The following is a 27,429-nucleotide window of genomic DNA, read 5'->3' as shown; positions in this document are numbered from 1 at the left end:
GGACGCACAACATCGCCACAACACTACGCCATTTTCTGAAGGGGAGTTTCTAGTTACTTTTCAGGTTTTTTACCTTCTTATCCAATGAAAACCACGTATCTCCAGCTGTATGTTGATGTTAAATGTTTGTGGTAAACTGAAGTATGATGTCATAAGAGTGTCATAAAAAAGAATAAATCTGTAAAATAAGAAGAAAATAAATGTCAAAGTTCAACTCAGTTCAGTTTATTTAAGAAGACAGATCAAATTAATAAAACAAATGATTATACATGGGTTAAAAATCCCAGAATTAGTCAAAAGCTCGCAAACCTCCCCCTGAATACAATCAGCCGTTCTCATGGCACAGGGAACATTTCACGAGTAGAAGGAGAAATGGATTCAATACAATTTCAGCAAATTTTGGACGCTAACTCAATGCCATCAGTGAAAAAGCTGAAGTTAAAGAGAGGATGGCTTCTACAAACGGATAATGATCCTAAACACACCTCAAACTCCACTGTGGATTACATCAAGAAGAGTAAACTGAAGGTTTTGCCATGGCCTTCACAATCTCCTGACCTCAACATAATGTAAAATCTATGGATAGACCTTTAAAAGAGCAGTGCGTGACTGACCAGATCCAGGTACAGATCTCAAAGAACTGGAAGACTGTTGGAGAAAGAATGGGCGAAGATACCTCAAACAAGAATTAAAGACTCTTGGCTGGCTACAAGAAGGGGGAGGGGGGGGGGGTACATGGTATTAATTCTGCAGGGGGCCCCAAACTTTTGCAGACGTCATTTCTTTGTTTTCTGTTATTTTGAAAGTGTAAATGATGGAAATAAAATCCAACTTTTTGTGACGTATTATACGAATGTCTAATCTGTCATTTGAGGTTTTTTGGAGATTTTCCCATCTTTTCTTGGCTTCTTTATGCACATTAATACACATTTTTACCTGGGGTGTCCAAACCTTCAAACCCCACTGTAGTAATTGTTTATAGTTTTTTCTTGAAGCTGCACTTTCATAAGTCTCTTTGTAGTTTTGCTTATTTAAAGCTAATGTACTTGTTCAGACTATTTCGACTTCTCTTCAGTGTGTCTGCGCTGGTGAGATTTAAGGTTACTACTCTGAGAAAATGATTTCCCACATTGATCACACCGGTACGGTTTCTCTCCATTGTGTGCACGTCGGTGAGATTTAAGGCTACCAACTTGAGAAAATGCTCTACCACATATATCACAGCTGTACGGCTTCTCTCCGGTGTGAACACGTTGGTGAGATTTAAGACTACCGTTGTCAGAAAATGCTCTACCACATGTATCACAACAGTACGGCTTCTCTCCAGTGTGAATGCGTTGGTGTCGTTTAAGACTACAGCTCTGAGAGAACGTTTCCCCACATTCACACGAGTACGGCTTCTCTCCGGTGTGAATGCGCTGGTGAGATTTAAGACTACCGCTCTCAGAAAATGCTCTACCACATATATCACAACAGTACAGCTTCTCTCCGGTGTGAATGCGCTGGTGTTGTTTAAGACTAGAGCTCTGAGAGAACGTTTCCCCACATTCACACAAGTACGGCTTCTCTCCGGTGTGAACACGTTGGTGAGATTTAAGACTACCGCTCTCAGAAAATGCTCTACCACATATATCACAACAGTACGGCTTCTCTCCAGTGTGAATGCGCTGGTGTCGTTTAAGACTACAGCTCTGAGAGAACGTTTCCCCACATTCACACGAGTACGGCTTCTCTCCGGTGTGAGTGCGCTGGTGAGATTTAAGAGTACCACTCTCAGAAAATGCTCTACCACATATATCACAACAGTACGGCTTCTCTCTGGTGTGAATGCGCAGGTGAGATTTAAGGTTACGGCTCTCAGAAAATGTTTTCCCACAATGTTCACAGCTGTACAGCTTCTCTCCGGTGTGAACGAGCTGGTGTCTTATAAAGTCATTATCAGTAAAGGCGTTACCACATAGATCACAGCTGTACGGCTTCTCTCCAGCGTGACTGTGTTGATGTAATTTTAGGGTACTCTTCAGTGTGAAAGCTGCCCCGCATTGATCACAGCTGTGTAGATTCTCTCCAGTGTGAACTCTCTGATGAATCTTTAAAGTTCCAGATGTTGTGAAGGATTTGTCACAGTGTTGACAGTGGTGACATTTTGGTCCCTTTCCTCTTCTCTGTTTCTATAGCAACAGACAAACCGAGAGAGAGAGTTAGTGAACAACCTTCTTAAACCCTGTTTTGCAGACGATATACAAATCTATTTGCCTGTAAAAATCAGTGATAAGGATACACTTCAGCCTTTGCTGAACTGCCTGAGGGATCTGAAATATGGTTGGATCAGAATTATCTCCGTCTCAATGAAAATAAGACTGACATTGTTGTTTGGTTGTAGTTTGGTTGGTAATGCCTGTGTAGATGTTCTTTAGGCTCCAATATTCGTCCTTTTGCCAAGAATGTGCTTTTAAATTTGACAAACAGATTAGTTCTGTTGTTAAAACCACTTTCTTCCAGCTGAGACTTTGGGCTAAGGTCAAGCCTTACCTGTTGCACAATCACTTAGAAAGAGTCATATATGCATTATTACGTCTGGATTAGACTACTGTAACTCTTTGTTGTTGATTGGATCAGTCATTCCTCCGTTGGTTGGTTAGTCCAGAACACAGCTGCTCAACTTTTAACCCGGGACCAAAAAGCAGGACCACATCACACCTGTTTTGGCCACGCTCCATTAAAAGCGTATTTCTCAAGATTTTAAATGGGTTGTTGACTTCTTATTTATCGGAGCGTCTACACATCACTCCTGCCAAGGCACCGAGGTCTTCCAATCGAGGTCTTCCAATCAGATACTTAACGATGAGACCAGATCCAGGTTAGGCAATAATCTCTCTCTCTGGCTGGCTGTCTCTCTCTCTCTCTCTGGCTGGCTGTCTCTCTCTCTCTCTGGCTGGCTGGCTGTCTCTCTCTCTCTGGCTGGCTGGTTGTCTCTCTCTCTGGCTGGCTGGTTGTCTCTCTATCTCTGGCTGGCTGGCTCTCTCTCTCTCTCTGGCTGGCTGGCGGTCTGTTTCTTTCTCTGGCTGGCTGGCTGGCTGGCTCCCTCTCTCTCTGGCTGGCAGGCTGTCTCTCTCTCTGGATGGCTGGCTGGCTGTCTCTCTCTCTGGCTGGCTGGCTGGCTGGCTGTCTCTCTCTCTGGCTGGCTGGCTGGCTGTCTCTCTCTCTGGCTGGCTGTCTTTCTCTCTCTCTGGCTGGCTGTCTTTCTCTCTCTCTGGCTGGCTGTCTCTCTCTCTCTGGCTGGCTGGCTGTCTCTCTGGCTGGCTGGCTGGCTGTCTCTCTGGCTGGCTGGCTGGCTCTCTCTCTCTCTCTCTCTCTGGCTGGCTGGCTGGCTGTCTCTCTCTCTCTGGCTGGCTGTCTTTCTCTCTCTCTGGCTGGCTGTCTTTCTCTCTCTCTCTCTGGCTGGCTGTCTCTCTCTCTCTCTCTCTGTGTGTAACACGGGCTAACCCAGACCTGGGCATCTTACGGCCCGCGGGCCACATCCGGCCCTTTGTGCGTCCCTGTCCGGCCCGCGTGAGGCTAATCATAAATTACAAAATAAATGAAAAAAATGTCTATGTCGAGTGTGCAATACAACGGTGCTGCTTTTGTTTTGAAAAGCGTTATTTGTATTACTTCCGTGGGGACGTATGCGCGTTCGTGATTGTGAGTTAAGATAAACAGCGGCAATCACAAATTACAAAATAAATTTAAAAAAACATCTATGTCGTGCGTGCAATACAACTGTGCTGCTTTTATTTTGAAAAGTGTCATTTATGGACGTATGTCCGTGCGTAACCTGTGAGTGAAGGTGCACAGCGACAAGTGATGCCCGGTTACCCCCCCCCCCCCCCCCCCGAGATGTCCGCTCACGCTAAAAAAAGAAATTAAAGGTAAAGCTGTGTGCATAATTTGTGGTGCACAGGTTGCTGTGTTTAAAGATTATAATTTGAATCGCCGCTACACGAAGCACGAGGATAAATACCGGAATCTGTCTGATGAAGAGCACGCAAGGGAGGAGAGTGAACAAGTTAAAAATAAATTGCATTGATACAATGATTGTTTTTGTTTTCTTATTTTAATTTCACATAGCCTAATATAATTATTTAAGGATTAAGAGTTTAAATAAAACCATCAAAAGCAATCTGCTTTTGTATAAAGTTAAGTTAGGTTAAATTAAATTATTATTTTTATTAATATTTATCTTATGTTATATCAAAAATAATATTGGGCCAAATTTAATTGAAATATTGTCGATGTGGCCCTCCAGCAGTGCTCGGGTTGCTCATGCGGCCCCCTGTAAAAATTAATTGCCCCCCCCCCTGGGCTAACCTTCCACATGGTAGCAGAACACATGTCTATTATGGCGTTTTTCCACTGCTGGTAACCGCTTGACTCATCTCGCCTCTACTCGACTCAACGCATTCTACGTCCGTTTTCCATCGCAGATTGAGTAAAGCCTCAGCGTGGCTAGTCACCATAGCTACGCATGATGATGTAATTTTCAACGCAACTCACAACAGCACGTCGGCTACTTGCCACAGCCAGAAGAAATTTTTAGTTTCAGGGTTAGCAGAAGGAAGCAACAAAAATCACCACTGAAAAAAAACAAACAGGAGTTTGGGAATTCTGACGGAGTTCAGACGTCGACATGACGACACAAAAGGGTAAGTTAAGTTTCCTGGTAACGTTAGCTAACATTTGAATGTGTTCAGGGTTACAGTCAGTATTTACTATATGCTATATAAAGTATATGAACTTTAGCAACCATGATTACACACCATAATACTTATGCTGTGTACTGCTTGTGTTTCCGGGGGGACACTGTCACAGGGAGGGGGCAGAGGAAGAAGACCGGGAAATACGGGAGGGTTTGATGCTGTACTTGAAAAGCTAAATAAAAACTTTTCTTTGTTATATTGTCTTGTTTTTTTTTTTAAAGTAATGGTGTGCAACCCTAACCCTAAGCCCCTAATAGACCTTAATATTATAAAGTTGAAAAGTGAGAATAGTGCAGAGAGTAGATAATCTGTCGGTGTCTGTTTTTTTTTTTTTTTTTTTTTTAAATGTCGCGTTTGTTTTTCTGACTCACACTCCACACTCTGGTCTGCTAACAACGCAGTGATCTGACCAACCAGCAGTCTGCAGGTTTCCACGTCACCTTTTGGTATCGCCTCAGCTCGCTTGGAACCTCGACTGAGGTAGTACTAAAAAAAGTACCTAGCAGGTCCCAGGGACCAAAAAAAACAAAAAAGGCGATTAGAGTAGATACCATGCAGTGGAAAAACGCCATTATTGAAGATAACAAGGCAGTAAGACCCATGACAGTTGACAGCGAGCTACAGAATAGTTTTGACTTTCGTTCTTCACTTCAAGAAGTCTGAAAACGGGAAAGGAATGATAAAGCAAAAAGTCTGTTGACATGACAACGTTTTTGTGCTGGTCTGAAAAATGTATCTGATCTTTGACTCAAACCTGATCCAAACCGAGCCGTGAGGTTGGTGATCCATTGCAGCCCGACTACCAGACATGTGCATATCGCAATGTCCAGAGTCGTTTCTATAAAAATCGTATAAGACATTTGTGAAGGCGTCTGTGTGCGTTCATTAATATTGAGATTAGATTCCTGGGTCTCTTAAGTCTGCAGTAACCTCTTTCCTTCACTCACCTCCTCCTCCTCCTCCTCCTCCTCCTCCTCCTCGTGTCTCTGCATGTACTCGGTGATCAGGTCCAGGTCCAGGTTGTCTTGCGGCTCCCATGTGTTCTCCTCACTGGAAAGGTGAGTGCAGACAGAAGAACATCTCCTCACACTTTGTTTTTTAGGAAATACATTCTCACTCTAGCTGCTAATTTGGATTATTCCTTTTATCTGTTGCCATGTTGTAAGGTTATTTGTGGGTCTGCACCTTAGTGTCAAAATACCAAACCTTCAACTTTGAGGATGCCGAAAATTATGTTGAAAGTATGTGTGAATGTGTGTGTATATGGAATAAGAACACCAAGCATTAATATTACAGACTTACACTTACTCTGAGAACCCCTTCCATTTCAGCAGAAACTCTACTCTTCCCTTCACCACTCTGCGGTCCAAAACCTTCTCCACCACATACTCCTCCTCTTCCTCCTTCACTGCTACTGCAGGCTCCTCCTCCTCTTCCTCCTTCTTTCCTGCTACGGTCGCCAGCTTGACGTCTGCCCCAAGGCGGTGGTTTCAAATTGAGTAACCGGGGTAACAAATGAATTTTCTTGATTGGGGTTCACTACTTAACTCTCATAGGAGAAACCCTGGAAAACAGAATCACGGAGTCAGTGAGTGAGAGAACGAACCGCCGTCCTCGTCTCCAAATCTCTGTTTATTACAAATTCTCCAAAACACAAAAGCATAAAACAGTCCTCAACAACAACATTCCCCTCGTGGAAACACGTTTCACTTCAATTTAAGAACCGTAACACCAATTTCTTTACTCGCCATTTTTCAGTGGGCAAAATCTTCCACACTCAAATTCCCAGAAATAGTCTCGTCCTTACCAACATAAATATCACCCTTACTGTACAGTTTCAATAATAATATATATATCTCTTCTTTCTACCTCCAAAACTCCTCCATTATACTAATGTCATCATGGAAAACCTGAACCATCATACACCTGGGGATAATAATTCAACTTATAATACATTCCTTTACTAATACTCTGTAGAACTTTTAGGAGGAACTCTCCTTTAAGTGTTAAACAACATTTAAACATTAACAATCCTGTCAGGATACGTTAAAAACCACGAAATAATTCATTACCAGGGACTGGAAGCACCAGCACCCAGAATCACACACACAACCCTATGTTAACTAGCATGTAAGTTAGCAGTAAATAGCATGTGTCTATGTTAATGTTAACTAGACTGTTAGTTAGCAGTAATTAGCCTGTGTCTATGTTAATGTTAACTAGCATGTTAGTTAGCAGTATTTAGCCTGTGCCTATGTTAATGTTAACTAGCCTGTTGGTTAGCAGTAATTAGCCTGTGTCTATGTTATCTCCTAACATATACCTACCTCTCCGTCTCTGCTGATTGGGAATGATTGAGATTTCTCTTGCACAGCTACCAGAAGACTTACAGCTTTCAGACAGGTTGCTCAAGTCACATCTACGTCTTCAAGCTCAGTTGGAGTCTGCGCAGTAACGCTCAGCATCACCGGGAAAGAGCTTCTAATAGACTTCACTGGTCTCCGTCCAGAGCAACGGGACCTGTTGGTCCATGTCTTTAACTGTCATGATCCCACCCCGATACACACCTGTTAGCTAGCCGCTAGCTCTATTGTTTACGACACCCGTTTCCCGCGGTTACAAACGCGGCTCTGTAGCTCGCCTTTACACATCATAAACTCCATAACTAACCCACCACAGCTTCAGTACACCACACACACGTCAGAGGGAAACCGTCTTTTGTCATTTTTACCGAGTACCAACCTGGAAAGCAGAATTACGGCATCAGAGAGTGAGAAAACAAACCGCCATCCTCGTCTCCAAAGAGGAGGAAAGTGTCCGTCACCTGGGCCCCGTGGTGTACCGAGACCCGCACATTGGTTCCGCTTTCTTTGTTTCCCCGCTACGTTAATATTGCTTACCAATAAAATTTGAAATTCATACTAAACGCTACGCTGGTTATTATGTTATCCCTTAAGGTTGTATCTCACATTCAAGCTGAAATAAATGTGGCAATATGCTGCTCTATACACGCTAAAAGTAGTGATTATTTACATAGAGTCTGGTGGAGATATGCTGCTCTATACACACTAAAAGTAGTGATTATTTACATAGAGTCTGGTGGAGATATGTTGCTCTATACACACTAAAAGTAGTGATTATTTACATAGAGTCTGGTGGAGATATGCTGCTCTATACACACTAAAAGTAGTGATTATTTACATGGAGTCTGGTTGAGATTTGCTGCTCTATACATACTAAAAGTAGTGATTATTTACATGGAGTCTGGTGGAGATATGCTGCTCTATACACGCTAAAAGTAGTGATTATTTACATGGAGTCTGGTGGAGATATGCTGCTCTGTACACGCTAAAAGTAGTGATTATTTACATGGAGTCTGGTGGAGATATGCTGCTCTATACACGCTGAAAGTAGTGATTATTTACATGGAGTCTGGTGGCTTTGGTGATGGTGATTTCGGGGCTGTTTCATGTTAAACTAAAAGGATCTTACTCTTTAACTAAAGCTCTATCTCTGTAGGGATCCATCCCATAATATTATTAGAATAATAATCTGAGTCTGTCAGAGACAACAACTGAACCTTTAGTGGACGCAAACTTTACCTTTTAATTAGGAGTTGAAAATATGACACAACCTTGGGTTCAACATGGGGGGGGGACACTTCATTTTCTGCAACAATTTGTGTCTTTTCTGCATTAATTTATGGTGCAAATGTCTTTATGTATGTAAATGAAATATAATAGTTATTTTGAATAGGCTGCACTGAGGTACATAGTTTTTTATTATGGGGGGGTGTATCAATCCCAGTAAAGAAAGACAACTGATGAATGAAATCATGATATGATCAAATGAACAAATGGTGAAACATATAGATTTTATTAAAAGCATTTAGAAACATTAGACTATATGATGATTGTTTATAGAAACATTTGTTTACCACATTTTAAATATTTTACAATATGATTGAAAGTATAAAGGACATAATAGTGACCAATACAAGTTGATTAATTTTTAGATGTGACATATCATGAAGTGTTTTAGTCAAACAGTTCAAATGTTGATAACCAGAGATGAAATCAGATGAATGTTTTTGTGTTTGAGTCTCAGATCTGCTTCACAGTGCAGAGTGTGTGTGATGGTGAACAGACTGAACTTTGATTTCAGCAGCTGGTCTTCAGTCAGTGTTTCTGTCCACAGGAGAGACTCTCAGTCCTGCAGAGGACACAGAGACACTGAGGAACCAGAGCAGACCCAAAACTCAGGATAGAGAGGCTGAGTGACTGTGGTGTTGAAGGTGTGGAGGTGGATCAGTGAGTCAGAGGAGACTGTGTAGAAGGACAGAGAGCCAGCAGGAACGTCCACATACACTGCTACTCTGTTAGAGACAGAACAGGAAGTGAGGGCTGTTCTTCTCTTATTGTGCCAGACAGAGTAACCACCATCAGACCAGTTCAGAGTCCAGGAATGATCATTAAATCCAAACACACAGTCTTCACTGCCTCCTTTCCTTCTGATTCCTCTGTAACTCACTGATATATCAACCCTTCCTCTCCTCTCGACCTCCCAGTAACAGCGACCAGTCAGACCATCTCTACACAGCAGCTGAGGCGAGATGTCAAATCTGTCTGGATGATCAGGATATGACTGATCCTCCTTCACATTTGTCACCTTCCTGTTGTTGTCAGACAGTTTGAGGTCTCTGTGTACTGAGTTTCATCAAATGATGGACCTCTACTATCTGTCCACTAGATGGAGCTAACTGACCATCTAATGAGCTAAAGATCAGCCACTTGTACAGCAGCAGGTATCTCTCCAAGTGGCCTCCGTGTGACACATTACTTTTGTTACTTAAAGTACATTTAGCTGTTAATATTTACTACCTTAGTACTTTTTTTTTTCACTGCTTGACATTTACCTTTACATTCTCCGCTCCCTCCCTTTTGGGTGAGGAGAATATCTCCAAATTAAAACAATAAAAGCATCTTTCTCCTGACTGCAGCAGAAATAAATTTAATATCTACTCACATTTGTCGACGGGTCTCTGGAGCACAGGCAGCGTCCCACCTGTGTGACCTCATGTTGCAGTGGATTGAGGGATACGCTTCATGCTGGAAGCTGTACTTTATATTCTAGCTGAAAGAAATAAAGGGGATGCATGGGATTACCCATAGACTGTATAGATATTGATTATATTATTAATATTAACGGTCTATGGGATTACCCCCTTTCTGGTTTACATGTCCCTGACTCTGCTGAATTACTTTAGGCCCGGTGTATTATAATCCACCAATAGAAGTATTTTAACTCTGCTGGCCGGCTCCATTGCACGTGTAACGTAACTGGAGCTGATGTTCAACACTACGGTTCACCAGAATCACCAAACTGGCGACAGCGGCCAGAGAGCAGCGTGGTGGTGCGTATTGGAGAGTTGTCGCTCCTATCCCATCCCGGGCTTCAGTGTTGCCGGGTAGACCTGACCGGACTCCAGACCAACCAAAGAGATCTAATATTGGGGTTTGCAGCTGAGTTAACCACACAGGCCTATTACAGCCAGAACTTAACTATCTGCTCTACAAGCGGACAAACACTATAGTCTGTATGTTTTTTACGAGGTGTGAGCGGCCCTTTCACACAGAAAAGGATCATAAAGTGTCTGTATTTCTTTTACATTAAACTACCAAATTACTGGAAACGACTTCATGACTGTCAGTGAGCGGATCTGCAGTTTGGGTTTTGAGAGTTTGTGTTTTTATTTCTTGTTTCCCTCCCCTGCGTCCTCTGACAACAGCTGACAGTAGATCAACGTTTTCACGATGCTGTGCCGGCTCCAAAAAAACTGAAGAAACATCAACATTCCAGGGAACAGATGCTCCGCTAACTAGGGTTAGGCCCAGACTAGAAGCTAGCTTCATCACACCTAAACAGCCCGTATGAGCAGATGTATGAGAATTAATTTAGCCTGTCTCCTATATACGTTGTCCTAGGGAAAGGGGGGGCAATTCATTTACCCAAGGGGCCACATGAGGAACAGGGGCTGTTGTGGGGGAAGTATCAAGGTAGTAAGTATTAACAGATAAAAGTACAAAGTATACGTCGATGTATATGTCACATGGAGGCCACTTGGAGAGATACCTGCTGCTGTACAAGTTGCTGATCTTGAGCTCATTAGATGGTCAGTTAGCTCCATCTAGTGGACAGATAGTAGAACTCCATCACCTGATGAGGGACACTGACTGGGTCCAAGAGTGTATGGCTGCAGCCTGGAGCATCCCATGTCATGCTGTCCCCGCCTGGTGCCATCTCCGAGCTTCTACTTTTCAAAATAAAAGCTTGCATCTGGAATAAAATAAGCTTACGTCAACTGTCATGCTATGAATAAAATACTTACAAAATATATTTCTGTCTATAAAATAAAAGCAGATCATAGGCAAACTAAAAAAATTCCTTCTGCCATCCCACCCGGTGCCGTCCCCGAGATCTAAATTTCAAAATAAAACCTTGCATCTGGAATAAAATATTTAACAATTAGGCTATCTCTCTTACTTTTCAAAGTAAAAACTCACGTCAACTAGCATGCTAATGAATAAAATATTTGAATTTTTTTTTATTTTTTTAAAATATATATATCAGTCTCTAAAATAAATAGGAAAACTAAAAGATTCCTGATGGGGGACTTCTCTTACACTAACTGGCTCTGGGAACAGGTTGGACTGGTTCTGACGTCTCTCTGACTCTGAAGTTATGAAGATGTCACAACGTCATTGGATCAAATGCACATTGTATGCAGCTTCTTCTTCTCTGGTTGCAAGGCGCAATTAAAAAGAAATAGAAGTGTAACGTGTGGGAGCGGTCGGACCCATGGATGTGTTAAGAGAACGGTCTGACCCCTGTGGCGGCGAGCTGAGAACTGAATGGGAGACATTAACATGGACGGGAATCAGCTGTTATCCCTCAAAAACATCCCTTCCCTTCTAGTCCAATGAAAACCACGTATCTCCAGATGTGTGTTGATGTTGAATGTTTGTGATAAACTGAAGTATGATGTCATAAGAGTGTCATATAAAAGAATAAATCTGTAAAATAAGAAGAAACTAAATGTCAAAGTTCAACTCAGTTCAGTTTATTTAAGAAGAAGACAGATCAAATTAATAAAACAAATGATTATACATGGGTTAAAAATCCCAGAATTAGCCAAAAGCTTGCAAACTTCCCCCTGAGTAAATCAGCTGTTCTCATGGCACGGAACATTTCACCAGTAGAAGGAAAAATAGATTCAATACAATTTAAGCAGATTTTAGACACTAACTTGATGCCATCTGTGAAAAAGCTGAAGTTAAAGAGAGGATGGCTTCTACAAATGGATAATGATCCTAAACACACCTCAAACTCCACAGTGGATTACATCAAGAAGATTAAACTGAAGGTTTTGCCATGGCCTTCACAATCTCCTGACCTTAACGTAATGTAAATCTATGGATAGACCTTAAAGGAGCAGTGCATGACAGACAAAAATCTCAAATAACTGGAAGACTTTCGGAAGGAAGATTGGGCAAAGATACCTCAAACAATTAAAGACTCTTGGCTGCTACAAGAAGCGTTTCCAAGCTGTGATACTCGCCAAAGGGGGGGGGGGGGGGGGGGCAGTACAAGGTATTAACTCTGCAGGGTGCCCAAACTTGTGCAGACGTCCCTTTTTAGTTTTCAGTTATTTTGAAAGTGTAAATAATGTAAAAAAAATCTAATTTTTTGTGACATATTATACGAATATCTAATCTGTCCGTCTGTGTTGTTTTTCAGACAACAGCAGTGACCAGTCTGTTAGCTCACAGGGCTCGAGGGTGCTAGTTGGTGTCTGTTAGGTCACAGGGCTCTAGGGTGCGGATGACCGTACGTTCACACCGCCACCGACTTGAGCGTCTAAAGTTACCGGAAGTCATTCATTTTCAATGGAAGCCGGCTTCTTTCAGCTGCAAGGAGCGGCAAATCTGTCGGCGTCGCGTTTTGGGCGTCAATTTTTATGCTAATGAGCGGTTCAGCGGCAAGCAGCGGCTAACGCCAGCCTCCAATCGGAATATAGACGTCCTTCACGCTGGCTGATCCTGGAGAAACATACGATGTAATCTTTCGTTCCTACCAAAACATTAATTCTGAGGACAAGCTCATAATCGCCGTCGCTGGGTTACCTTTCGTTTATAATATAACGTTGTTTGTACATAGGAACAAGTTAACGCTAACTGGCGGTCACATCCGCTTACAGTGAAGTCTGGCACGGGTCCCTAGGTTAGTCTGGGTCCCTAGATCAGTCCGGCGGCTGCTTGCTCTGCCTGCACGCCGCTATGGCTCAGCGGCTAACGAGCGAGCTAAGTGCTAACAGACTCCGTTGTGACCAATTAATACAACTTCTGTCATTATATATGTAATTTATAAAGGTTTCTAGTGTCAGTGTATTGGCCGTGGCTGCATGTGCTTCTACTGGTCGGACAGAAAACGCCGCCACGTCAGAGCGGCCAAAGCGTCACAAAGCTTCCCCGTACTTTTTGACAAACGTTCTTGGCGGGGCGGCCAGAGCTTTTTTGCAGCTCAAGTCTGTGGCGGTGTGTACGTACGGTGACATTTTCCCAGGTCGCACCGGTGCACCTAATTCAATTCAATTTTATTTATAGTATCAATTCATAACAAGAGTTATCTCGAGACACTTTAGAGATAGAGTGGGTCTAGACCACACGCCCGAATTTACAAGGACCCAACAGTTCTAGCAGTTTCCTCCAGAGCAGCAACAGTGCGAGAGTGGTGAGGAAAAACTTCCTTTTAGGCAGAAACCTGAGAAAGACCCAGGCTCTTGTAAGGCGGTGTCTGACGGGCCGGTTGGGGTTAGAATGAAGAGTGGCAATAATAGTCATAAAAAAATAGTAGTTTGTAGTAGTTCTTTATAGTAGTTCATGGCATAGCAGGGCACTGTGGGCATTTCAAGGCACAGCAGGACGTGGCAGGGCAGAGCGTAGTGTCGTAATGTCCTTGCATCCACTGCTTCTACACAAACTAAGCAAATTGATATGGTTTAATTTTGCCTTACATGACCCATTTCATCTGTAAAGCTGTGCCTGTTTGGATCTCTCCACTTACTCTCCGCGCAGCCCCCCCCTATTATTTTGGCTTCTCTCGAGTGTGAATGCGTTGATGTTTTTTAAGGTAACTACTCCGAGAAAACATTTTCCCACATTGTTCACACCAGTGCGGCTTCTCTCCGGTGTGAACACGCTGGTGATCTTTAAAGGCACTACTGTGAGTAAAGATTTTCCCACATTGATCACACCGGTACGGTTTCTCTCCAGTGTGAACACGCTGGTGAGATTTAAGGGCACTACTCACAGAAAACGTTTTCCCACATTGTTCACACAAGTACGGCTTCTCTTTGGTGTGAATACGTTGGTGACATTTAAGACTACTGCTTTCAGAAAATGTTTTACCACATAGCTTGCAGCCGTACGGCTTCTCTCCAGTGTGAATGCGTCGGTGAGATTTAAGGCTACTACTCACAGAAAACGTTTTCCCACAGTGTTCACACGAGTATGGCTTCTCTCCGTTGTGAACACGTTGGTGATATTTAATGCTCCAACTATTAGTATAGGTTTTCCCACATTGATCACACCGGTATGGTTTCTCTTCGGTGTGATTGCGTTGATGTATTATTAGGTTACTCTTCAGTGTAAAAGCTGCTCCACATTGATCACAGCTGTGTAGATTCTCTCCAGTGTGAACTCTCTGATGAATCTTTAAAGTATCAGATGTTGTGAAGGATTGTTTCTATAGCAACAGACAAACAGAGAGAGAGAGAGAGAGAGAGAGAGAGAGAGAGAGAGAGTTAGTGAACAACCTTCTTAAACCCTGGACTTGCTCTCACTCTTCATACAATAAATTATGATAAAATGAAGGAAAATATGTGCCGGTTGCAGACATGTTATTATGGAAGTTCAGAAATATTCTACATTTTTTCAGGAAAGTTTCCCAACTTTAATGATTGGCAATTTAAAAACTAAATCCTTTGCACACTCTCTTCAGGTTAACCTTCAGATAGAAATGTTACTGGTGGGGGTGTGTGGGGGGGCGGTGCGTGATGGCTAGGTTTAGTAATAATGGGTACAGTTATAAACTAGTCGGACCAAGGTGAAAATAACGGCTCCACGACATTATCAGATCATTTACAATACGCTCTGAAGAGATATCGTCATCATTACAAAGGTCATTTGCAATAATATGGCCCAAATACGTAATCTCACTGCACACCATAAGTGCAGTGCCAGACAGATAGAAGTCAGGGAAGGTTGCTTGTCTGTCTTCTCTACTTCTGATAATCATGATTTTACTCTTTTTAGCATTGTATTTTATATCAAAATCAACACCATATTGTGTGGATACTCTCAGAAGCTGTTGGAGACCAGCACTATACGGGCTGAAGATGACCAAATCATCTGCATACATTAGGAGATTAATCAGTAAATCACCAACCCTACAGCCTGTACCACATGCATTTAAAATCAAAGACAACTCATTCATATACATATTAAAAAGAAAAGGAGACAGAATTCCTCCCTGGCGAACACCATTGGTCACTTGGAAGGGAACAGACATTACATCCCCCATCTTACTCTCATCGTCTGATGCTGCTATAGGCCTAAACTGCTGGGGGACTTCCCATGATGCACCCATGATAGAGGTTAGAGCGCCAACACAGAGACAGAAGACGGGGACGGAGGTTAGAGCGCCAACACAGAGACAGGGGACAGTAACGGAAGTTAGAGCGCAGACACAGAGACAGAGGACGGAGGTTAGAGCGCCGATACAGAGACAGAGGACGGAGGTTGGAGCGCCAACACAGAGACAGAGGACGGAGGTTAGAGCGCCGACACAGAGACAGAGGACGGGGACGGAGGTTAGAGCGCCAACACAAAGACAGGGGACGGGGAAAGAGGATAGCGAGCCAACACAGAGACAGAGGACCGGGACGGAGGTTAGAGCGCCAACACAGAGACAGAAGACGGGGCAAGGGTTAGAGCGCCGACACAGAGACAGAGGACGGGGACGGAGGTTAGAGCGCCGACACAGAGACAGAGGACGGGACAAGGGTTAGAGCGCCGAAACAGAGACGGAGGATGGAGGTTAGAGCGCCAACACAGAGACAGAGGACGGGGACGGAGGTTAGAGCGCCGACACATAGACAGAGGACGGGGACGGAGGTTAGAGCGCCGACACAGAGACAGAGGACGGGGACGGAGGTTAGAGCGCCATCACAGAGACAGAGGACGGGGACGGAGGTTAGAGAACCAACTCAGAGACAGGGGACAGGGACGGAAGTTAGAGCGCAGAGACAGAGGACGGGGACGGAGGTTAGAGCGCCGACACAGAGACAGAGGACGGGGACGGAGGTTAGAGCGCCGACACAGAGGACGGAGGTTAGATCGCCTACACAGACTATGTGTGTTGTATTAGACGGTTCGTCATATACCATTAAAACACACACACACACACACACACACACACACACACACACACACACACACACAAATTCCAGGACAGTTTTTATGGGAAGTGTTGCTCCTTAAAGGAGAATTCCGGTCAATTTCAACACGTAGCTGTGTTTTATTTTTAAAGGAGTAGTTCTGTCGGTAGAGAGACAAATGAAACCATCCGGTGCTGCTACACCAAGTTATCCTCTTGCTATCCTCCTCAAAGAAACCACAGACTATGGAGACCTTTAAACAATGACTAAAACATTTATTTTTAGCAGAACTTATGAGTTTTAACCTTGCATAATAATATTGTTGCCCTATCCACATATATTTAGCAATAATCTCTCTCTCTCTCTCTCTCTCTGTGTGAAAGCGTCTGTGTGCATTCATTAATATTGAGATTAGATTCCTGGTCTCTTCAGTCTAGAGTAACCTCTTTCCTTCACTCACCTCCTCCTTCTTTCTTTTGCTCCCTCGCTCCTCTGAGTCTCCCGATGCCTCCCTGACACCTTTCCTTGTGCCCTCCGTCTCCTCGTGTCTCTGCATGTACTCGGTGATCAGGTCCAGGTCCAGGTTGTCTTGCGGCTCCCATGTGTTCTCCTCACTGGAAAGGTGAGTGCAGACAGGAGAACATCTCCTCACACTTTGTTTTTTAGGAAATACATTCTCACTCTAGCTGCTAATATGGATTATTCCTTTTATCTGTTGCCATGGTGTAAGGTTATTTGTATACGTATATGTGTATATATATACACACACACACAATAATTATTAATATTCTAGACTCATACTTACTCTGAGAACCCCTTCCATTTCAGCAGAAACTCTACTCTTCCCTTCACCACTCTGCGGTCCAAAACCTTCTCCACCACATGCTCCTCCTCTTCCTCCTTCACTGCTGCAGGCTCCTCCTCCTCTTCCTCCTTCACTGCGGCAGGCTGCTCTTCCTCTTCCTCCTTTACTACTGCAAGCTCTTCCTCCTCCACCTCTTCCTCCTTTACTACTGCAGGCTCCTCCTCCTCTTCCTCCTTTACTACTGCAGGATCCTCCTCCTCTTCCTCATTTACTTCTGCATGCTCTTCCTCCTCCTCCTTTACTACTGCAGGCTCCTCCTCCTTTTCTTCCTTCACTGCTGCAGGCTGCTTCTCCTCTTCCTCCTTCACAGCTGCAGGCCCCTCCTCCTCCTCTTCCTCCTTCACTGCTGCAGGCTCCTCTTCCTCTTCCTCCTCCTTTCCTGCTCTGGTTGCCAGCTTGACGTCTGCCCCAAGGCGGTGGTTTCAAATCGAGAAACCGGGGTAACAAATGAATTTCCTTGATTGGGGTTCACTACTTAACTCTCATAGGAGAAACCCTGGAAAACAGAATCACGGAGTCAGTGAGTGAGAGAACGAACCGCCGTCCTCGTCTCCAAATCTCTGTTTATTACAAATTCTCCAAAACACAAAAGCATAAAACAGTCCTCAACAACAACATTCCCCTAGTGAAAACATGTTTCACTTCAATTTAAGAACCGTAACACCATTTTCTTTACTCCCCATTTTTCAGTGGGCAAAATCTTCCACACTCAAATTCCCAGAAATAGTCTCGTCCTTACCAAAATAAATATCACCTTTACTGTACCGTTTCAATAATAATATCTATCTCTTCTTTCTACCTCCAAAACTCCTCCATTATACTAATGTCATCATGGAAATCATAAACCCTCTTTGGCTGGAAATAAATATTCAAACGACTTCAGAGTCAAAACATGAGCCATCATACACCTGGGGATAATAGTTCAACTTATAATACATTCCTTTACTAATACTCTGTAGAACTTTTAGGAGGAACTCCCCTTTAAGTGTTAAACAACATTTTAACATCAATGATCCTGTCAGGATACGTTAAAAACCACGAAATAACTCATTACCAGGGAATGGAAGCACCAGCACCCAGAATCACACACACAACCCTACGCTAACTAGCATGTTAGTTAGCAGTAATTAGCCTGTTTCTATGTTAATGTTGACTAGCATGTTAGTTAGCAGTAATTAGCCTGTTTCTATGTTAATGTTAACTAGCATGTTAGTTAGCAGTAATTAGCCTGTTTCTATGTTAATGTTGACTAGCATGTTAGTCAGCAGTAATTAGCCTGAGCCTATGTTAATGTTAACTAGCATGTTAGTTAGCATTAATTAGCCTGTGTCAATGTTCATGTAACTAGCATGTTAGTTAGCAATAATTAGCCTGTGTCTATGTTATCTCCTAACATATATCTACCTCTCCTTCTCTGCTGATTGGGAATGATTGAGATTTCTCTTGCACAGCTACCAGAAGACTTACAGCTTTCAGACAGGTTGCTCACGTCACATCTACGTCTTCAAGCTCAGTTGGAGGCTGCGCAGTAACGCTCAACATCACCGGGAAAGAGCAACGGGACCTGTTGGTCCATTTCTTTAACGGTCTATGATCCCACCCCGATACACACCTTTTAGCTAGCCGCTAGCTCTATTGTTTACGAAACCCGTTTCCCGCGGTTACAAACGCGGCTCTGTAGCTCGCCTTTACACATCATAACCTCCATAACTAACCCACCACAGCTTCAGTACACCATACGCACGTCAGAAGGAAACCGTCTTTTGTCATTTTTACCGAGTACCAACCTGGAAAGCAGAATTACGGCATCAGTGAGTGAGAAAACAAACCGCCATCCTCATCTCCAAAGAGTGTCCGTCACCTGGGCCCCGTGGTGTACCGATCCCCGCACATTGGTTCCGCTTTCTTTGTTTCCCCGCTACGTTAATATTGCTTACCAATAAAATTTGAAATTCGTACTAAACGCTACGCTGGTTATTATGTTATCCCTTAAGGGTGTATCACACATTCAAGCTGAAATAAATGTAACCATATGCTGCTCTTTACACGCTAAAAGTGGTGATTATTTACATGGAGTCTGGTGGACATATGCTGCTCTATACACACTAAAAGTAGTGATTATTTACATGGAGTCTGGTGAAGATATGCTGCTCTATACTCACTAAAAGTATTGATTATTTACATGGAGTCTGGTGGAGATATGCTGCTCTATATATGCTTAAAGTAGTGATTATTTACATGGAGTCTGGTGGAGATATGCTGCTCTATACATGCTAAAAGTAGGGATTATTTACATGGAGTCTGGTGAAGATATGCTGCTCTATACACGCTAAAAGTAGTGATTTTTTACATGGAGTCTGGTGGAGATATGCTGCTCTATACATGCTTAAAGTAGTGATTATTTACATGGAGTCTGGTGGAGATATGCTGCTCTATACATGCTAAAAGTAGTGAGTATTTACATGGAGTCTGGTGGAGATATGCTGCTCTGTACACGCTAAAAGTAGTGATTATTTACATGGAGTCTGGTGGGTTTGGTGATTGTGATTTCAGGGCTGTTTCATGTTAAACTAAAAGGATCTTACTCTTTAACTAAAGGTCTATCTCTGTAGGGATCCATCCCATAATATTATTAGAATAATAATCTGAGTCTGTCAGAGACAACAACTGAACCTTTAGTGGACGCAAACTTTACCTTTTAATTAGGAGTTGAAACACAGACACAACCTTGGGTTCAACATGGGGGGGGGGACACTTCATTTTCTGCAACAATTTGTGTCTTTTCTGCATTAATTTATGGTGCAAATGTCTTTATGTATGTACAGGAAATATAATAGTTATTTTGAGTAGGCTGCACTGAGGTACATAGTTTTTTATTATGGGGGGATGTATCAATCCCAGTAAAGAAAGACAACTGATGAATGAAATCATGATATGATCAAATGAACAAATGGTGAAACATATAGATTTTATTAAAAGCATTTAGAAACATTAGACTATATGATGATTGTTTATAGAAACATTTGTTTACCACATTTTAAATATTTTACAATATGACTGAAAGTATAAGGGACATAATAGTGATCAATACAAGTTGATTAATTTTGAGATGTGACATATCATGAAGTGTTTTAGTCAAACAGTTCAAATGTTGATAACCAGAGATGAAATCAGATGAATGTTTTTGTGTTTGAGTCTCAGATCTGCTTCACAGTGCAGAGCGTGTGTGATGGTGAACAGACTGAACTTTGATTTCAGCAGCTGGTCTTCAGTCAGTGTTTCTGTCCACAGGAGAGACTCTCAGTCCTGCAGAGGACACAGAGACACTGAGGAACCAGAGCAGACCCAAAACTCAGGATAGAGAGGCTGAGTGAATGTGGTGTAGAAGGTGTGGAGGTGGATCAGTGAGTCAGAGGAGACTGTGTAGAAGGACAGAGAGTCAGCAGGAACGTCCACATACACTGCTACTCTGTTAGAGACAGAGGAGGACATGAGGCGTGTTCCTCTGTTATTGTGAAAGACAAAGTAACCATCTTCATCAGAGCAGTCCAGTCTCCAGGAATGATCATTATATCCAAACACACAGTCTTCACTGTCTCCTTTCCTTCTGATTCCTCTGTAACTCACTGATATATAAACCTTCCCTCTCTTCTCGACCTCCCAGTAACAGCGACCAGTCAGACCATCTCTACACAGCAGCTGAGGCGAGATGTCAAATCTGTCTGGATGATCAGGATATGACTGATCCTCCTTCACATTTGTCACCTTCCTGTTGTTGTCAGACAGTTTGAGGTCTCTGTGTACTGAGTTTCATCAGATGATGGACCTCTACTATCTGTCCACTAGATGGAGCTAACTGACCATCTAATGAGCTAAAGATCAGCAACTTGTACAGCAGCAGGTATCTCTCCAAGTGGCCTCCGTGTCAAATATTACTTTTGTTACTTAAAGTACATTTAGCTGTTAATATTTACTACCTTAGTACTTTTTTTTTTCACTGCTTGACATTTACCTTTACATTCACCGCTCCCTCCCTCTTGGGTGAGAAGAATATCTCCAAATTAAAACAATAAAAGCATCTTTCTCCTGACTGCAGCAGAAATAAATTTAATATCTACTCACATTTGTCGACGGGTCTCTGGAGCACAGGCGGCGTCCCACCTGTGTGACCTCATGTTGCAGTGGATTGTGGGATACGCTTCATGCTGGAAGCTGTACTTTATATTCTAGCTGAAAGAAATAAAGGGGATGCGTGGGATTACCCATAGACTGTATAGATATTGATTATATTATTAATATTAACGGTCTATGGGATTACCCCCTTACTGGTCTACATGTCCCTGACTCAGCTGTATTATTTTATGCCCGGTCGGGACTAAATGTGCCCCCCCCCTTAAAGTGATCAATGAAGCTTCACCAATAGACCATATATTATAATCCTCCAATAGAAGTGTTTTAACTCTGCTGGCCGGCTCCATTGCACGCGTAACGTAAGAGGAGCTGATGTTCAACACTACGCTTCACCAGAATCACCAAACTGGCGACAGCGGCCAGAGAGCAGCGGGGGGGTGCGTATTAGAGGGTTGTCGCTCCTATCCCATTCCAAGCTTCAGTGCTGCCGGGTAGACCTGACCGGACTCCAGACCAACCAAAGACATCTATTACTGGCGTTTGCAGCTGAGTTAACCACACAGGCCTATTACAGCCAGAACTTAACTATCTGCTCTACAAGCGGACAAACACTATAGTCTGTATGTTTTTTACGAGGTGTGTGCGGCCCTTTCACACAGAAAAGGATCATAAAGTGTCTGTATTTCTTTTACATTAAACTACCGATATACAGGAAACGACTTCATGACTGTGAGTGAGTGGATCTGCAGTTTTGGTTTTGAGTGTTTGTGTTTTTATTTCTTGTTTCCCTCCCCTGCGTCCTCTGACAACAGCTGACAGTAGATCAACGTTTTCACGATGCTGTGCCAGCTCCAAAAAACTGAAGAAACAAAAACATTACAGGGAACAGATGCTAAGGGGCCACATGAGAAACAGGGGAGGAAGTTATGGAGGAAGTATCAAGGTAGTAAGTATTAAAAGCTAAAAGTACAACGTATACGTCGATGTATATGTCACACAGCTAGCTTCTTCCCTCTATTGCATGAATTATTTTCTAAACATGGTAAAAATGTCTTGATGTGTTTTTATTACTCCAGGATGCTTAAATTATGTAATTGTAGGAAAAAAATAAAAATAAAAATTGAAGGGGGGGTAGTTGGTAATTTGTTGCCATATGGCAACAACGCGCATTCGTGGAAAGTGCCAAAAACATGCTTTTATTGAAATAATTACTAAACAAATTCACCTTATATGTATCAACATGTATAGCCCAATGTGTTTACAGTCAAATTAGTTTAGTTTTAATTGTAGTTTTTGATAATTATTAATAATAACACTGTAATAAGTGTGTCATATACACCTGAAACAAGACACACGGATACCATGTACTTGATTAGGGGCAAAATAAGCACAACACACTGACTAAACTTACAATTACTGAACTATATGGCCACTGAAAACATATTTCTGATCCATAATCTTCCTTTAGGAACTCCCTTTTTAAATCAGAAGGGTATATTGACTATAAATGTCAGGGGACCAACACATAATTTGAGTGCGCCAACATGATTTCCTTTGGAATAACTCATTTTAATTGTTGAGCAATTCATTTACATTAGTGTGTAATTAATAACTTAGATAATATATTAATTACAAAATGGCTGGAATAACATAATATAAATACATTTCATGTTTTTCTTTCAAAACATTATAAATATTTGCAAACATAGTGTTAGAGTAGCCTAAAGTTATAGTAATTCAATTGAGCCCATTAGGCAAAATGTACACATTTCACGTTGCCATATGGCAACAAATTAATTTGAGCCTTTTACAGAAAAAATACAAAATTTTAACTGGTTTAAATGATGAAAAATTAAAGGTTACTTATTCCAGATAACAGTTGAATTTTTTATTTTTCAAAGAAATGCTTCTAAAATTGAGAAAAACAACTACATTTTGGCTGATCCTGGAGCGTGAGCCTTAGTGTGGCACATGTCTGGAAAGGGGGGGGGGGGGGGGGGGGGAACAGGACTCTGTGGGTATGTGAAGTCATCAAATGAGTACAACTTCAAAACAAAAGACCTATTTACACAATTAAACAAAAAACAATGCATTTTACATGGTTTATTGTGAAAAACACTAAGAAAAAGAATTTGTTGCCATATGGCAACAACATGCAATAGAGGGTTAAACAGCCTGTAGGAGCAGACGTATGTGAATAATTTAGCCAGTCTTCTACAACGTTGTCCTAGGAAAAGGGGGGGCAATTCATTTTCCCAAGGGGCCACATGAGAAACAGGGGCTGTTGTGGAGGAAGTATCAAGGTAGTATTAAAAGCTAAATGTACAACGTATACGTCGATGTATATGTCACACGGAGGCCACTTGGAGAGAAACCTGCTGCTGTACAAGTTGCTGATCTTTAGCTCATTAGATGGTCAGTTAGCTCCATCTAGTGGACAGATAGTAGAACTCCATCATCTGATGGGGGACTTCTCTCACACTGAGTGGGTCCAAGAGTGTATGGCTGCAGCCTGGAGCGTCCCATGTCATGCCGTCCCACCTGGTGCCGTCCCGGAGATCTAAATTTCAAAATAAAAGCTTGCATCTGGAATAAAATACTTTAAACAATAGGCTCTCTCTCTTACTTTTCAAAGTAAAAGCTCACGTCAAATAACATGCTAATGAATAAAATACTTGAATTTTTTTTTTTATATTTAAAAATATATGTCCATCTCTAAAATAAATGATTAGAAATAAGAGATTAGAGAGAGATTATAGGCAAACTATAAGATTCCTGGGAACAGGTTGGACAGGTTCTGACGTCTCTCTGACTCTGAAGTTATGAAGACGTCACGGCGTCATCGGATCAAATGCACATCGACACCAGAAATTCATACGTTGTAGAATTATTCTATTAATGTCAAGAAGTAACACAGATGTAGAAGAAAGACATCCCTTTATACGTATATCTGGTGAGGGGAAATTCACATAGTTCACTCAGTTTGGTTCATTTAATACACACTGGACAGTGAGGTATTGGCAGAGGTGGAAAATAATAAAATACATTACTTACGTTACTGTATTGAGCAGTTTTGTTGTGTACTTTTCAAGTAGTTTTCAAAATGTACTTGATTTTAAATGAAGGATTGTATTTTGCTACATTACAAATCCTATCGTTACTGAGTAAAAAGAAATTAATGAAAACTGAAAAGAAGAAAAATAAAAATAAATCACACCGTCTATAACCACTACACCAGACCTGGGCTTTCTTTTTTGTGCCAACGTATTCAGCTTCTTCTTCTCTGGTGGCAAGGCGCTATTAAAAAGCAGTAGAAGAAGTGTAAGGTGTGGGAGCGGTCGGACCCATGGATGTATTAAGAGAACGGTCGGACCACTGTGGCGGCGAGCTAAGAACTGAATCAGCTGTTATCCCTCAAAAACATCAGCTCATGGGAAAAAAAGAGAAGTCGATACAGAGCGCCGAGGTTTTAACCAAACATGGACGCACAACATCGCCACAACACTACGCCATTTTCTGAAGGGGAGTTTCTAGTTACTTTTCAGGTTTTTCCCCTTCTTGTCCAATGAAAACCACGTATCTCCAGATGTGTGTTGATGTTAAATGTTTGTGGTAAACTGAAGTATGATGTCATACGAGTGTCATAAAAAAGATTAAATCTGTAAAATAAGAAGAAACTAAATGTCAAAGTTCAACTCAGTTCAGTTTATTTAAGAAGAAGAAGACAGATCAAATTAATAAAACAAATGATTATACATGGGTTAAAAATGCCAGAATTAGCCAAAAGCTCGCAACCCCCCCCCCTGAACACAATCAGCTGTTCTCATGGCACAGGGAACATTTTACGAGTAGAAGGAAAAATAGATTCAATACAATTTCAGCAAATTTTGGACGCTAACTTGATGCCATCTGTGAAAAAGCTCAAGTTAAAGAGAGGATGGCTTCTACAAATGGATAATGATCCTAAACACACCTCAAAATCCACGGGGGATTACATCAAGAGGCGTAAACTGAAGGTTTTGCCATGGCCTTCACAATCTCCTGATCTCAACATAATGTAATAATAATAATGTCATTTCTATGTTTTCTGTTATTTTGATAGTCCAAATGATGAAATAAAACTTTTTGTGACAAATTTTTTACGAATGTCTAATCTGTCATTTGATGCCTTTTGGACATTTTTCCATCTTTTCTTGGCTTCTTTATGCACATTAATAAGAAAGTTTTAACTGGGGGGGCCCAAACTTTCGAACCCCACTGTACTAGCTCACAGGGCTCTAGGGTGCTAGTTAGCGTCTGTTAGCTTACAGGGCTCTAGGGTGCTAGTTAGTGTCTGTTAGCTCCCAGGGCTCTAGGGTGCTAGTCGGTGTCTGTTAGCTCACAGGGCTCTAGGGTGCTAGTTGTTGTCTGTTAGCTCACAGGGCTCTAGGGTGCTAGTTAATGTCTATTAGCTCACAGGGCTTTAGGGTGCTAGTTAATGTCTGTTAGCTCACAGGGCTCTAGGTTGCTAGTTAATGTCTGTTAGCTCCCAGGGCTCTAGGGTGCTAGTCGGTGTCTGTTAGTTCACAGGGCTCTAGGGTGCTAGTTGTTGTCTGTTAACTCACAGGGCTCTAGGGTGCTAGTTGTTGTCTACTAGCTCACAGGGCTCTAGGGTGCTAGTTAGCTCACAGGGCTCTAGGGTGCTAGTCGGTGTCTGTTAGCTCACAGGGCTCTACGGCGAAAAACACAGAAGCAGTTATTAAACGCAACTAACTTCAGTTGGTAGAGTAACGGAGCCTAATGAGTCAGGCGTCTCGCTGTGAGTACGTCCATCGCACCCCCCCCTCTCCCTAGCTATTTGAATCAGTTATTGTAGAAAACAAGTGACGGAGCTTTCACAGAGATACATTAAAAAAAATATATATCCTAAGCTATTTCAGATAATGTTCCATGTGTTGCAGCTGTAGGTTTGTACAACATACAACGTCAACATAAGAGGAATGTAACACAATATGGATGCAGTTATAAATAGCCTTGGTGACTATGCTGTTGGTTAAAATCAAATAATCGTAATCATCACCTTGGCCATAATTGTGCAGCCCTAATTTATAAGACAGGATACTTGATTAAATTAACATATACACACATATCTCTCTAAATACATAGATAGATGATAGTTTTCTCTTGAAGCTGCACTTTCATGTGTCCCGTTGTAGTTTTGCTTATTTAAAGCTAATGTACCTGTTCAGACTATTTCGGATTCTCTCCAGTGTGAAGGCACTGGTGTCGTTTAAGGTTACAGCTGTGAGAAAACATTTTCCCACATTGTTCACACCAGTACGGCTTCTCTCCAGTGTGAACACGTTGGTGAGATTTAAGGTGAGTACTGCCAGAAAACGTTTTTCCACAGTGTTCACACGGGTACGGCTTCTCTCCACTATGAACACGTTGGTGAGATTTAAGGCGACTACTCACAGAAAACGTTTTCCCACATTGTTCACACGAGTATGGCTTCTCTCCGGTGTGTCTGCGCTGGTGAGCTTTAAGGCTACCGCTCTGAGAAAATGTTTCCCCACAGTGTTCACAGCTGTACGGCTTCTCTCCAGTGTGAATGCGCTGGTGATATTTAAAGCCATTACTAGTAGTGAAGGTTTTCCCACATTGATCACACCGGTATGGTTTCTCCACAGTGTGAACACGTTGGTGATATTTAAGGCTGCTACTCACAACATACGTTTTCCCACATTGTTTACACGAGTACGGCTTTTCTCCAGTGTGAACACGTCGGTGAGATTTAAGGCCACTGCTCTCAGAAAAGGTTTTACCACATATATCACAGCTGTACGGCTTCTCTCCAGTGTGAATGCGTTGATGTATTTTAAGGGCATTACTTCGAGAAAACATTTTCCCACAGTATTCACACCAGTATGGCTTCTCTCCGGTGTGAACAAGCTGGTGAGATTTAAGGCCACTACTATCAGTAAAGGTTTTACCACATTGATCACAGCTGTAGGGCTTCTCTCCAGTGTGACTGCGTTGATGTATTAATAGGGTTTTCTTCAGTGTGAAAGCTGCTCCACATTGATCACAGCTGTGTAGATTCTCTCCAGTGTGAACTCTCTGATGAATCTTTAAAGTTCCAGATGTTGTGAAGGATTTGTCACAGTGTTGACAGTGGTGACGTTTGGGTCCCTCTCTTCTCTGTTTCTATGAGCAAT

General features: G+C 42.3%; 1 protein-coding gene across 1 annotated transcript; it reads right to left on the bottom strand.

Annotated features, from left to right (window-relative positions):
- Window positions 1-259: 259 nt before the first annotated feature.
- LOC116675377 (zinc finger protein 91) lies at window positions 260-27,256 on the bottom strand. Its single transcript, XM_032507242.1, has 5 exons — window positions 26,463-27,256; window positions 22,040-22,091; window positions 16,697-16,777; window positions 13,890-14,543; window positions 260-2,165 (listed from the first exon to the last, which is right to left on the bottom strand). The coding sequence occupies exons 1-5, from the start codon at window positions 27,113-27,115 to the stop codon at window positions 1,056-1,058; spliced, it is 2,550 nt and encodes an 849-aa protein (XP_032363133.1). The 5' UTR covers window positions 27,116-27,256; the 3' UTR covers window positions 260-1,055.
- Between the last annotated feature and the right edge of the window lie 173 nt (window positions 27,257-27,429).

Source organism: Etheostoma spectabile, unplaced genomic scaffold (genome assembly GCF_008692095.1).
Source record: "Etheostoma spectabile isolate EspeVRDwgs_2016 unplaced genomic scaffold, UIUC_Espe_1.0 scaffold00001853, whole genome shotgun sequence".
Classification (NCBI taxonomy): Eukaryota; Metazoa; Chordata; class Actinopteri; order Perciformes; family Percidae; genus Etheostoma; species Etheostoma spectabile.
Note: the sequence above shows the minus strand (reverse complement) of the source record. Positions and strands in the feature narration are given on the sequence as shown.

Bases quoted from the DNA above. Each gene is read 5' to 3' on its own strand.
- LOC116675377 (XM_032507242.1), bottom strand. From the start codon at position 27,115: ATGTTTTCTCGAAGTAATGCCCTTAAAATACATCAACGCATTCACACT. The intron at 22,092-26,462 runs GTCTGAACAGGT...TTGTTTCTTCAG, and splicing joins ACTGGAGAGAATCCGAAATA to TTTTTTGGAGCTGGCACAGC. The intron at 14,544-16,696 runs GTGAGTGAAGGA...CTGTTGCTATAG, and splicing joins GCAAAAGAAAGAAGGAGGAG to AAACAATCCTTCACAACATC.